At 38.4% G+C, this 14,471-nt stretch overlaps 1 protein-coding gene across 6 annotated transcripts in view; it reads right to left on the bottom strand.

Moving 5' to 3' along the window:
• The window catches only part of CDK14 (cyclin dependent kinase 14), a 583,363-nt gene that overhangs the window by 105,705 nt on the left and 463,187 nt on the right, over positions 1-14,471 (bottom strand). For 5 of the 6 annotated variants that reach the window (XM_029928660.1, XM_029928646.1, XM_029928637.1 and 2 more), the window contains one exon: positions 9,544-9,592. In XM_029928660.1, the coding sequence (XP_029784520.1) occupies positions 9,544-9,592 (49 nt within the window). Of the gene's footprint in view, positions 1-4,355; positions 4,589-9,543; positions 9,593-14,471 lie in introns of those variants that run through there. The other variant, XM_029928676.1, reaches the window with a different exon arrangement.

The raw sequence follows: 14,471 nt of genomic DNA, 5'->3' as shown, positions 1-14,471 counted from the left end.
TGTTCTTTCTTGGTTCATATCAAAAGTATTTACTGACTGTATATTCTTTCTTACAAAGGCAGGAGGACCACCATCTACACAGCAGACATCAGATGCACACATCAACATAATAGTCTACTAACTGTATCTTCACAATGGGTGGAAGTTGTGCCCAGTTTTACAGAAAGTCTCCCCATATAATGAGGGTTGCCAATCCTAATTTTCATGATAATCAACCAAAGAAAAGTGTGGAGTGGGTGAGGTGGATACAAAAGACAATGTTGTTAAAATCATCTCTTTCCCCCGTGACTACTTATTTTTTTAATTTTTTATTAAAATTAAAAAAAATTTTTTAAGTTTTTTATTTATTTTTGAGAGACAGAGAGACAGTGTGAGCAGGGGAGGGTCAGAGAGGGAGGTAGACACAGAATCTGAAACAAGCTCCAGGCTCTGAGCTGTCAGCACAGAGCCTGACGCGGGGCTCAAACCCACAAACCGTAAGATCATGACCTGAACCAAAGCCAAACGCTTAACCGACTGAGCCACCCAGGTGCTCATATTAAAATTTTTTTAACGTTTATTTCTGAGAGAGGGAGACAGAGTGTGAGCAGGGGAGGCGGGGAGAGAGAGAGAGAGACAAAATCTGAAGCAGGCTCCAGGCTCTGAGCTGTCAGCATGAACCCACGGACCACGAGATCATGACCTGAGCCGAAGTCGGACACTTAACTGACTGAGCCACCCAGGGGCCCCCCTCCAGTGACTTTTTATGTTTGTGTTAATTTTTAGGCTGACAGTTCACTAAACTCATAAACATTTTCTTAATCAAAAGAAAATGATAAAAATAAGTGAATTTTTTTCATATCCAGTTTTTAATAAAGAGCAGTGAAAACTGCATTTCAGTTTATGTTTTACTTTTTAAAATGGGATAATTTTCAATGTTCTGAAGCTGAATAATTAACATATGTACCCACAGGGGTCTATGGGAAGCTTATTTAGAAAATGGAGCCTTCTCAATAGCATTTCCTATGTGGTGAAGAGGAAGCTAAGCCTTTATGATATTTTCTGAGTAGAGTTAGGGTAGATCAAGGGGGCCGGGAACAACAGCTGAGAGGTGAATTCTTGAGGGAGTTCAAAAAGGGGAGAGAGCTGTGTGTCTAACCCCTAGCAGTTCCCAACAGAAAAGAGAGAGCGGAAACAGAGAAGGAGAAAGGAATAGAGACACTTGCAACAGGCAGAGCCCCTCAGGAGGGAACAGCATGGATTCTCGAGGGGCGGAGGGGGGGGGGGGAAGGAATGTCTGCTTGATGTTCTTTGATACTTTCACTAGTCCCTCTGCAGATTTATTACACTTATTGGGTCCTCCAGAGCTATTATTTTCTCAGTGTTTACAAATAAAAGACAGGGGTGAGAAGCAAAAATATAAAGGAAGATCTCTGGACACTTCAGCGCAAAATGCCAAGAACTCGAAGGCATAGAGTTTCCAAAGCATCAGACACCCACACTTGTACTGCACCGGTGGGCTCTCAGAGTAGATAGTTTACATGCTGAGGTACAGCGGTGCTGCCCAATATGGTAGCTGCCTGCGGCTATTCACAGTAAATTAATTAAGGTTAAATAACCTTAAAAATTCAGTTCCCAAGTCACACTAGCCACATGGCAGGTGATCATAGCCATAAGAAGTTAGTGGCTGCTCTGCTGGGCAGTCCAGGTACAGAAGATTTTCATCAATGAAGGTTGTATTTATAGTACTGATCTAAAGGGACAGAAATGCCAGGCCAAAGTTTCAGATATCTCAGAGACTACGGACTTTCTGGAAAATAATCTCTTCGTTACCCCTCTATGCAGGGGGTGGAAAATGATTTCTTCCTTATTTGGGGGATATCTAATATGAACTGGGCAACTCAGAGCCACCAGAGTCAGAGGTCTGTGCTTGTCACCAGATGGGTCAGAGATGAGAAGAGACTGTGTCTGCTCTGCCTCACCCCATGACTCATCGCTGAATAGAAAACCCCAGTGTCCACTCGTGGAAGGCAGGATGGCCCCGAAGATGTCCACTCACTAATCCCTGAAGTCTATGAATGTGCTATTTTCCATGGCAAAAGGGACTCTGCAGATGTAATTAAGGTTGCAGACCTTAAAATAGAGAGATTAACCTGGATTAGATGGGCAGGCCTTTAGAAGCAGAGAACTTTCCCCTACTGGAGGCAGAAGAAATGGGGCAGGAGGGCAGAAGCAATGAGAAAGACTCCTGTCACTGATGCTGGTTTGAAGGAGAGGGCAGTGTGACAAGCAAACAGGTGGCCTTGGGTTGCTGGGTGAAAGTCCCTGCTGGCAGCCGGTAGGGAGAAGAGGCCTCAGCCCTACAACCACTAGGGACTGAATTTTGCCCTTGTCTAAGTAAACCTGCAAACAGATTTTCCTCCAAGCCTCCAGATAGGGCCCGTGCCTACTGATACTTGAGTTTGGCCTTGTAAGACCCAGAGCAAAGAAACCAGTTGAGTCCATCTAGACTCTAGCTCAATAGAACCGTGAGATAGTACTTCTGTGGTGTTTTACACCAATACACTTAGGGTAATTTTTTATGGCAGCCACAGAACACAAACACACTTTTTCAGATTTTGGAGAAGCAGGACTTCAGTTCACGCATCCTTCTATAATCTGTCTCGGGAAACAGTTCGAGAAAGCCTAATTCTGTGTGTTGCCTCCTTTCACAGACACAGGCAGTCCAGCTGCTCCTGGAAGCCCTGTGCCACTTCAGAAGCATGTCTGGATTTTATTCCTTAATGAGCTGGATGGCAGAAGGAAGGTATTAGCTACACCATAAGTATGAACTTGGGGATGAGGAATCCAACACATCATTTAAAAAGCTGAAAAACAATAGCCGTTGCCAGCTCCCAAGCCTGGCATGTACTGCCAATTAGTAAGACCGAAGATGGGAAGATGGATATTTTCTGTCTCTTAGAAGGGGAACAAAAAACTCGTGCTCAACGGATAACAAACAGCACAGGGTTTGCCCTTGGTCATCGCCAGGGGTTATTAATGATAGCAAATTCTTTGCTGCCACAAGAAAGACATGGATGAGATATCTGGCAATGGCACAAAATGACAGAGGATGATGTCCTGGGGGCAGTGGGAGCTGTGTGGAATAGGGTACAAATCTCACTAGCAGAGTCTGAGTGGGTGGCCAGCAGGCCTGTCATCTCTAGCACGGAGAGTGTCGTGAACCCGTCTTTATCCCAACGGTACATTATCTAGCAGGGGGCACGGGGAAGGCCTGAGTTGATGTGGGTGGTCAGCCTGCCACAGCACTTGCCCCAGGACAGAAGTCAGGTTTCTATCCCAGCCCAGCTCTCCTGCTGCTGAAAACCCAGACTGGGAATGAATGACATCTTTTCTCAGAAGAGATCTCCATGACCAAGATTGTAATAAGAATAAAACAGAATCAGATATTGATCCACTTGAATATCAGGGCTATTAAATTCACATTTCTTTCCTAAGATTCACTTTGAGGAATACACTCCAAGTTGTAGTTTTCGAGAGCATTGATCATTTGACCTCACTGAGCATGGTTTTTGTTTTTGTCAAGGTATAAAACTGAGATAGTAGTATGTGTCCTGACTACTTCCCAAGATTGTTAAAAATGATACAAGGATGTGATAATGAGGATGAAAGCAAATTCTATATTGCAAAAGGCTGCCCGAGTGTTAATTGCCATGGCTACCACATCACAGCTCTGACTGTGGGGCAAGGAGGGCACGCCAGGCCTTTGACCATGTATGTTTCATATGTTATCATAGCTACACTATTGCTACTATTAGTTGTCAGGTCTGGGCCTTTAGCAACTTCCCAACTCTCTCTTGACTAGCTTTCTCTGTGTCCTCCTAGCACCTGCCCCACCCATATCCCTGACAGCCCTGGATGCTGCCTCCTCCGAGGCTCTCAAGGACTCCCACCAGGGCCCGGACCCCCACTTTCCCTTTTTAAAATCTAGTCTGCAATCTTCTAGAAGCACTGTTCTCTGTGAGGTGGCAAAAGGCTTAACAGATCTGGTAAACATCACACCCACATGATGCGTCAGTAGCCGAAATAGTGAATCATTCTTGTGAAAATGCATGTCCCCAGAGGTTCTTCTGCATTGTGGCCTTGGGGCCTAAAACAATACCATGCATTGGTTTCCAAGATCAGGACAGAGACCTGTTTGCATCTGATTATCCAAGCGTGTCATGAGGAAGTGCACTCCATACAGCCTCCTGAAGTGGGGCTCACGTCCACGAGCTGGGCAGGGGCGGCTGCAGCACCAGCTCATCCTGGGGTTAAGAGAATGGAACTCCAAAATGTCTGCTTTCGAACTTGTCACCCCAATATAGCCAAGCCTAAAAAATGTGCACTGATGATGTACAGAATAATTTCTTTGAAAATACTGGGAGCAGAAATCTCAAGGCACTAAATAAATTAAAACTGTTACTTTGAAGTAAATAGAATTATAACAAAAATGACCAACAATGAAACAAAAACTGTGGAAGTGGAGGATGGACTTCAGGATCTGGCTCAGCTCAACTGCTCCTCCTAGTGCCGACAGCCATTCTTACGTTCTTCTTACGCTGCTAACCTGGTACAGAAATGGAAAGTTCTAACTTGCTTTGCAACACATTCTTACTTTAGAAAACTTTAGATCAACTTAGAACAATAAGGCAGAGTAGAAAATGAGGGCTTTCAGTTTCTTGAGAAGGAACTGATTTAAATCTTAATGGAACACAGTCAGATATTACCACAAGAAAAACAGGGAATCAGCAACATAAATTACAGAGAGAAGTTTACATTTTTCCTTCAAATATTATTTTAAATACATTATGTTTTGTGCACATGTAACTTAACTCTCTAGCAAGTCATCTTTAAAATATGTTCTAAAAGTTAATCATTGAATGAGGGAACATATTCAAGGAAAGTTCAAGAATACAAAGTTAGGAAACACTTAAATCTTCTAAATTAGGGTTTGTGACTGCTGGTGCATTCAAATATATGCAGGTCACTGTCTTCTTCTTTATATTTGCATTTCCACTAAGGTAGCTTCATTACAATGACTGTATTTATTACACATTTTAAAGAACCAATGCTTTCCATTCTTAGGAGAAATTCAGTTGGACTTACCTATCAAGGAGGATTATAAACCACACAGGGGCTCATGGTGGGGAGAGCAGGACGAGGTTACCTACGGCTATTCGAGTCTGTGGACACATAATGCTTTACAAGCCAAGAGCTGTTCTTTCCAAATATGTCTTCTGTGACATGGTGGTTTATCCTGGGTTCTCTTTTTGTTCCTTTCAAACCCCCCAAATGGTTCAGCTGTTAAAAAGTTCCAAAACAAGCAAATGTGTTCCTGGAATCCTACCCTTAACATGGCTGGAGAGCATATACTAAAAGCTGCTTCTCCAGCCAAAATAATAAAAGATCTTTTAAGTGGTTGAAATTCTTGGTTGATTGCATATATATGCCAATGTCAGACAACTCTAAATAGAGAGACTGGAAGAAAAATAGGGAGAGTCTTTATAACTTCAGTGAAATAAAATGGAATGTTTTGAGGGCAGTCAGAAAACAGTATATGTATTTATAAAATTAAGATTTGCCTCCCTTTAATCCAAAATCTCTTTTTAAACAGGAATAGTCCACACAATTCATGCATGTCCAGTATGGGGAAATAAAAGTACTTTCATTTCTTTATTAATATATATTTATTAATCTCAATCCTGTAATTAGGATTTCTTCTTTATATTATCCTTTTGAGTTTAGATATCTGCTGGATTTTTTGATATTTTTCTCCCATTGCTGCATTGTTTCCCCATACTTTAAAAAATCTTTCAAAGGATAAAATCACACCCACGGTTACTGGTATAAATGAAGTCAGCAGGGAACTGTCTTGGCGTTACCTAGGGCAGACTTGGCCCCCAAAAGAACTGGGTCACTTGTTACAGCTCTTCAAAGAGACGTGAGGCTTCATTTCTCAAGATTTTTTTTTACTCTTTTAGGCAGGTTAACAGATCAACTAGCTTTAATAGCTGAGTTAATACGCATTTTTAAAGACATTGCTACTTAATTTTAAGCAGTGACTTACTTTTTTGTATTAACCTACCTGTCTATTAACCCCGTCTAAATTGAATTCAAATTAGTTCCTGCAAATTTGTTGCCTTTATTTTGAACCTATTACTGCCGTACCAAGAATTTACCGACGGCTCTGGTTTTGTAATTGTGCTTGTAGACAAGCAAATTCGTTCGCAGTGATGGAGAAAGCCAGCACTTGCTTAAGAGTTTTTAAATGCAGTTCTTCCAAACCTAGAGCTCACTCCAAAGTGAGGGATGTTGAAATGTCTATGGTGGCTGCAAGGTCACAAATCCATTTGGAAGAATCAATAATTGATTAATGTCTTGGAATTTTCAGTTTTCTCTAAATTTCCTGGGTTTTAATGGGCTATAGGCTATCGCTTGGCTCTAAGGATTCTATCGCTCGGTTTAAGGATACAGTAGGTAAAAGTGGGATACCAAAAAGTAGTATTTTTAAAGCATTTTTAGTGATTTTTATTACTTAGTGTTTTCTGAAATAAATTCTTAAGGCAACAAAAAATAAGACTTACGGGGACTTAAAAATAGCATGATTCTAAACAAATTATGTTCATAATTTAAAAATCTTACCCCAAGCTTAGCTTTTTTAAATTTTTTTAAAATTTTATTTTTGAGAGACAGAGAGAGACAGCACGAGAAGGGGAGGGTCAGAGAGAGATGGAGACACAGAATCTGAAACAGGCTCCAGGCTCTCAGCTAGCTGCCAGCACAGAGCCCAACACGGGGCTCGAACCCACGAACTGTGAGATCATGACCTGAACGGAAGCTTAACCGACTGAGCCACCCAGGCGTCCCTCAAGCTTAGCTTTTAGTAGTTTCCCTAAAATGTTTTAAAAGTAATCTAAGAGTGGGACCCAGTTTATAAATGCTTTTGTACTTTTTTAAAAAAAACACATGTGATGTTAGAGATTAAAAGAAAAACATTAACTATAATTCTACCAGATCATTAAAAAGACTTTACATGAAAATGTAAGATTTCCTTCAGTATTTTTTTATTTAAAATTTTTTTTAAGTTTTATTAATTTGTTTTTGAGAGAAAGAGAAAGCAAGAGAGTGAGTGCATGATCAGGGGAGAGGTAGAGAGAGAGAGAGGATCCCGAGCAGGTTCCACTGACAGTGCAGAGCCCACATGGAGCTCGACCCCATGAACAGTGAGACAGATCATGACCTCAGTGGAAAACAAGAGTCAGATCCTCAACTGACTGAGCCATCCAGGCACCCCTCCTTCAGTATTTTAGATCTTGGTTTTGGTAGAAAAATTATAAAACCTATGTTCATAGAAAATGCAAATAATAAATATCCCTGAAGTTATAATTTAAAGAGAAAACTGTTTTCTTATTTTGTGAAAACTCATATTCTGAAGAATTCTTACTTGCCCTTAAGAATAAAAGCATATTTAAGAATACCTAGCATATTTTAAGAAAAATTAGAGATTGTGCATGAGGCACATAGTTTTTAAACTATCTAAAATGTCAACACCAGAGGATTGTACATCCTGATTTCCATCAAGGAAATTAACTACTTTTGTTGGAACATGAACAACACCTCTCAGAGAAAAGTGAGTATCAGGTCTTAGGTGGTCAGAATAAAGTAAAGCAATGCAAAGCTTGAATACTATTTCAATTTTCCTTTTCTTTTTGAAAGACATGAAATACCTTATTTCTCCCAGAGCAGAGTAATGTAAATGGCCGTAAGTGCCTTCTCTGAGAGGCATCCCACCGTCACTGTGGAATGGCAGAATGAGAAATGCCCACGTGGGCACGGAGGCTAAAGTGGCTGTGCTGGCAGGTGGTGGTGAATACAAGTCACAAATATGAACGACTGGAGTGCGCCAGGTGGAAATGAAGTGGGGTCATAACCACAAGAGGACGGCGGAAGAAATATCATTCAGCACTGTCTACACACAGCCCTCTCCCATCTTTTGTAGACGATTCTAAGTGGATAAGAATTGCCATTTATTTTCCTGGGCAATTTGGAAGTCATTCTAGCTTTGCCCCTTGGATGGAAGGAAATGGAGGTTCTCTAAATTGAAAGCTATTCTTCACAAATGCTATGTGTAGTTTTGGTAGATATTTCTGTTACTTCAGAGATGGAGTTAAAAAATTCAACTGTTTTATAAAGGGCTGTTTCATAAAATGGTTACCTGGTTGGACAAAACTTTTTGAGCAGTTATGAGAGAATGTGTTTGATCATTTAATTAAGATAGGACCTGTATGCTGTATATATTATCTTGTGTATGAAAGCACTTAATTAAATTCTTAGACTGCTGATCAGTAAAGAGGGGGAGGCAGAAGGGTAAAAGAGTGAGGCACACACAGAATGTTCCCAGCAGAGGGCATGCCTCCCAGAGGAGGCTCCAGATATTGAGAACCTACTCTTCAAATGTTTATCAAATGGAAAATGCAAAGCCTTGTGTTAGACAAAAATAATTACTCCAGTGCTCTTCTAAGTATGGACTTAATAAAAATAAACTGCCAAATCTTTCAAACAAACCACTGCCGAATTGCATGTACTCATTCCACGAGTTCCTTGCAATAAGCTGTCCACTGTATTTACTGACAACACCGATTAAAGGCACTTTTATTATAAAAAGGTTTTTCATTATTTTTTTTATAATTCATGGCGTCTAAAATTAAACATGTCATAACAGTAAAAACTGAGGCATTAACACTAAATTCTCCATAAACAACATTTTGTTATGACACATCAAAATGTTTTTAAAATCAAGGCAGTTCCAGTTACTTTTCCCCCAGCATAATGCTTGAAATATGATACCCACAACTAACGAGAGTGACTCAATCAATGCCTCTGCTTTCCAGCTTTCAATGATTTACTAACAGGCTGGCTTGCAATAAAACACCATGATCAACTTGAGAAACTCAGGTCTTCAGATTTCATCAAATTTCAAACCCAATAAATAAAACTTTTTCAACAAGATCAGATGAGAGAACAAACTAAATGAACAGATTACATATATTTCAAGTGCTATAAGTATGCAGTTTTCCAAGAAGTCTTAGGAGAACAATAGATAAACTGAAAAAATTTGAAAGATCAATTTTATCTGACTCAGAGTTGGCCACCAACATTATCTAGATTAGAATCAGCCATTACATTGCACTTAAATGCTATTTTGCTGATGTTAAAATATTTCCTGAATTCACTTACAAGAAGACCGAGCACAGTGAATTTTAGGATTTATAATTTTGAAGCAATGCCACATTGCTCTCGGAACCCAAACTTCTATATAACAGCATCGGCTTAGGCTGAATATGGTGGCTGGCACATAGTTAGGGCTTAACAACTGTTTAATGGTTAAATGAATAGATAAATGTATACTTGGATGAACAAATGAAAGAAATGTCAAGGCAAACTTATTTGAAGAGTTTTAAAAATTGAGAGAGGAACTGAAAGAAAAGAGAGAAAACAAGAACAAACTGTATAAAGACTTACTTATTCCACGCTTGCCTAAGGTTTTTAGAGCTGTACAGGGTAAAGCGTTCTGAAATAAAAAAGAAAAATGATAAACAATCTTTGTTTCAAATGTGTAAGTTGCAAATATTTTTTTTAAAAAGCTCAACTTTTATAAAGATAGTGTCTGATGTAGCCATGAGTAGGCTAGCCCCAGTACAACTTCATCTTTATACTGGGCAGTTATTAAGAATAAAACAGGAAAATCTTAACATTTAAAATATGAAGCATTGTTTTCTTTTCTGTAGGGTGATTTATTTCATAATCTGGTTTCCTAGTAATTATTTCTGAGAATAACTAAGTTTTAATTGGGTCGAATAAAGAAACACCAATTCCAAACCTCCAAACTGTAAGTATACTGAAGAACACTGATCCATCAGTGAAGAGCCACTATTTTCACTATGAAGACACCTCTGACCAAACACAGTTGTGCGAGTTCTCCCATCTCACACTACTTGGTATTTACAGATGCTCAAAGCCAAACTACCAATGTCCTATAATGCATATTTACACTTATCACTGAATCATCTTTATTAAATTTTTAAAATTAAGATGTAATATGTTTTCCCATGTTAAACAATAAAGTAGCAGAGACAGATATTAACAATCTTTTCTCCTGTTCCTTATTTTTTAAAATAATTTGTTTAATGTTTATTTATTTTTGAGAGAGACAGAACACAAGTGGGGGAGGGTCAGAGAGAGGAAGAGACGCAGAATCTGAAGCAGGCTCTAGGCTCTGAGCTGTCAGCACAGAGCATGACACGGGGCTTGAACTCACAAGCTAGGAGATCATGACCTGAGTTGAAGTTGGACACTTAACCAACTAAGCCACCCAGGGAACCCATCCTGCTCCTTATTTTTGACTCCTGAAAATGCATCAGTTGTTAATGGTGTGGGTATGCCTCTTTCCACATAATTCTTTATGTTTATAAATACAAACCCACCCATATATACACACAAATATATGTACTATTTTAATTTTAAAATGGAATGCATAATAAAAATTCGCTGAATTTTTTAGGTATTTAATAATATAGAGCAGAATGTCCTTTACATCAAGAAAATAATTGTTTTAAAACTGTATAATATTACCCAGGATAGAAGTACCATAGTTATTTGACCATTCTCCTACCAAAGAAAATTTGGTAGTTCCTAGTTCCTTTCCCCTTAAAAACAATGCTTCAAAAAAATAGCCTTGCAAACCTATCTCTGTATACTAATGTTTTCATTTTTATAGGACAGATTTCTCCATATATAACTGCTTGGTAAACGGTATTCACATTTTACATTTTAACAGATACTGACAGACTACTTTTCATATTCCTACTAGCAATGAAAAAATGTTTCCTTATATTATGCATCCCTGGAATGCAAGAATGGTTTCATATTCACAAATGAATCAATATGATATACCACATTAATAGAATATAAAAAATAAAAACCACATGATTATCTCAGTAGATGCAGAATAAGCATTTGACAAAATTCAACATTCATTCATATTAAAAACTCTTAATAAACTGGATATAGAAGGAATGTACCCCAATATAGAAAACACCATATATGACAATCCCACAGCTAATAATCATTCTCAATCATGGAAGGCAGAAAACTTTTCCTCTGAGATCAGGAGTAAGACAAGGATACTTACTCTCAGCATTCCTATTCAACATGCTACTAAAAGTCTGAGCCCAACATCACCTGTAGGTCTAATACTATACTATTAGATACTGTTATACTTTTTAAAAAATAAAAATAAAAACAAAAGAGTCCTAAAATGTGTATGGAACCACAGAAGACCTTGAATAGTCAAAGTAATCTTGAGGACAAAGAACAAAGCTAGAGGCATTTTACTTCCTGATTCAAAACTATCTTACAAAGCTATAGTAATCAAAACAGTACAGTAGTAGCATAAAAACAGACACATAGACTAACAGAACAAAATCGAAAGCCTAGAATTAAACTCGTGCACAGAAAACCTTCATGCAGGCAGGGAGTTCATATTCCAGCCAGGAAGTGCAAGGCTGGAGAGAGCCTGAGGGACAGGCGGCTACAGCAGACAGCCTAGGAGAGGCAAGTGGAGGCTGGGACAGAGAAGGGGCCCAAGGGCAGAAGACTGGCTCACATAGAGGCGTTGTGGCCTACTAACTAGACATTTTTTAAGGACCACTCTGGCTTCTGTTTGGAAAATACACTATTGGAGGTGAGGATGGAAGCAGGGAGACCAAGAAATGTTTCTTCCAACAGTATGGGAGAGAGTTGATGTACTTTGGGCTATAGTAACAGTGCCTGCAGTGAGAAGGGGTCAGTCTGCAACCCGTTAAAAGGCAGAGCAGTAAGATTTACTGATGAGTTGGGTACAGGGTATGACAGAAAAGCAAGAGTTAAGATGACTATATACTATTTACTGATCTCCAATTTCTAGGTTTCAAAGATTTAGAATTTCATATTCAACTCAAATATTATCCTGAGAATGCATTAATCTTTCCAGGCTGAGTGAGAAAGTACTTAGAGTTTACATGCAGTTTCAGAGTCATCATTCAAGCAGAGATAATTGTTAAAATATTTAATAACCTTCAAGGCATGGGCACTGACCAATCAGTGCAGAAACTAGTCATTCTGCCATAATGGTGTGCATTTGCTGAAGATCAGACCCGATGACAGACATTGTTCTAAAGCTTTTGATGAAATATACATAAAAAACAATTAGGTATTTATATGTCTCCAAAGATCATCTAATGCCTGAGTTTATTCTCTACTATCCTGCATTATAAAATCACAACATAACTCAGCCAGTTGGTATAGAGAAGAAATATAAAGGCATCTTCTAGGTTTGAGGATTAACTGACAAAGAAAGGAGAAATGGGAAGAATGGTTCTCTTTATAACGTCTTTAAAAAATTATTATTATCTAAAGTCTAGCATTATAAAAGCAAGATATATTTTAAAAATTAATTACATCAAATGTTCTTGTAAAACAAATTTGATCTCCTTAACTTTGTACTTCCCACAAAGCAATTTAAATAATTTGCTATGATTTCATGAGGAACAAGAATTCCATTACAGATAAAATTAATGCAATCTTGCATTTACAAGTAAATTATTATTCCTTGTAATTAATGACTGCACATAAATATTAGTTCTAAGAATTGTCTCTATTTGGAATTTGACAAGATATGCTAATAGGAAATTTTTTTCAGAAGTACAATATGTCAGATTGAGTTATGCATAAAAGAGCCAAAATTGAAATATGCTGTATGAAAGCAGAAAAAATAAGGAAGAATGAAGTGTTCCCAAGTCTACCTTCTGCCACTGTTCATATAAACCTTTAATTCTTTTAGCAAATGTTACCTGGGCACCTGCCTGGGTGCCAGGAGCTGCACTGGACACAGAGAAATGAATAAGTCCTGGTTACAGTTCAGTGGCACAGAAATGTCAACAAAGAATTACAAATACAAGGTGCACAGTGCTGCACTGTGGATATGGACACAGTCCTTTGGGAGCCCAGAGGCAAAACCACTAACTGCATCTGTTTCTTTTCCAAATGAAGACAGGATAAACTCAAATATCTGAAGCTAGCCCTGCTAAAACACAGGAGCTGCTCTCTTGTATCCAACATCTCTCAGATCTTAACTGCCAAAGTACACAATTTCAAATGGAGGGCTCGCTCACATTTCTTTTTTTTTTTTTTTTTGCTATGAACATGTATTACATTTATTATTCTATGAAAAATTAGGTTTTAAAAACTATTTCCATTATAAATAAAAGTAATGTTCCATTAGAACAAGCACAACATAATTAGTCATGCAAGTTTTCAAAACAAAAAGGGGCTGAAATCAGTGCTCCGAATCATAACAGGTACATCTGATAAAATATTCGACGACGGCCCGTGAATAATTTTATCAGATGTTTCCCAGTTATTTGCATATGACTGTTTTACACTGTTCTGCTTTAGCTAAGTTTACTCTGTCAGTTACCACTTTAATGTCAGCTTTCTCTTTCCAATTATGTTTAAACTAGAAGTTTAGAATGTTGTGATTTAGAGCATTGGCTAACTGCTAGCCTAACTGAGGAGTGCAATTAATTTAAACCTGCAGGCTGGTTTTCACCTTCTCCTCTTTATTGCGGGGACACTGCAGAGGATGATCACACGCAGCGGAGACGGGGGAGGAGAGCTGGGGCTCAGAAGAAATCACTTGCTCTGCGATATGATGAGGGTGAGAAGACAGAAACCTGGAAAGGTTTTCCCTCAAACGGCTGCACTTCGTTGAAATTCCACAGGAAAACAACTGGAGAAGGGTGACACGCATTCTAGTTTCCCAGCTTAAAAGAACTAAATCTGCAATGTCTCGAGGCATTATGAAAGCATATTTTAACCCACAGGAAGAGAAAACCTAAATTGGAATTTACTCATTTGATTATAGATATGCGCTGTAGACGTCAGGAAAATCATTTCAATTTTTCCCCTCCTTTCTTTCTGACCAGTTTGTTTTTGTTTTTTGTTTTGTTTTGTTTTGTATCTTATGGGAGACTGCTGTGTTTTTAACTTCAATAACAAGAAAACATATGAGTAAATAGTTAAATCAACCAACCAATTAAAAACCTCAAGTATGTTCAAAGGACTTGCGAGGGGAAATCAGGGTTTGTAAGCTAACTCCTTTTTCTTTTTGGGTGGAGGGGCAGCAATAAGATGAGATCTTAAAAAGTCTAAAACTTTCGTTTATCCTTTGAAAGCAGACTTAATATCATCCAATGTAAATAATATCATGGAACAAGTCTTTATAAGTCAATATAAAAATGAGTACATCCAAAATGGAAAAAGGAAATGTGGGATGTACTTGATAATTAACTCCTCTAAACAACATATTCTAACATTCACAATTTAAATCTTTTAGGATTATTTTATATCTT

This window comes from Suricata suricatta, chromosome 2 (genome assembly GCF_006229205.1).
Source record: "Suricata suricatta isolate VVHF042 chromosome 2, meerkat_22Aug2017_6uvM2_HiC, whole genome shotgun sequence".
Taxonomy (NCBI): domain Eukaryota; kingdom Metazoa; phylum Chordata; class Mammalia; order Carnivora; family Herpestidae; genus Suricata; species Suricata suricatta.
This window is presented reverse-complemented; position numbering and strand designations above follow the sequence as displayed.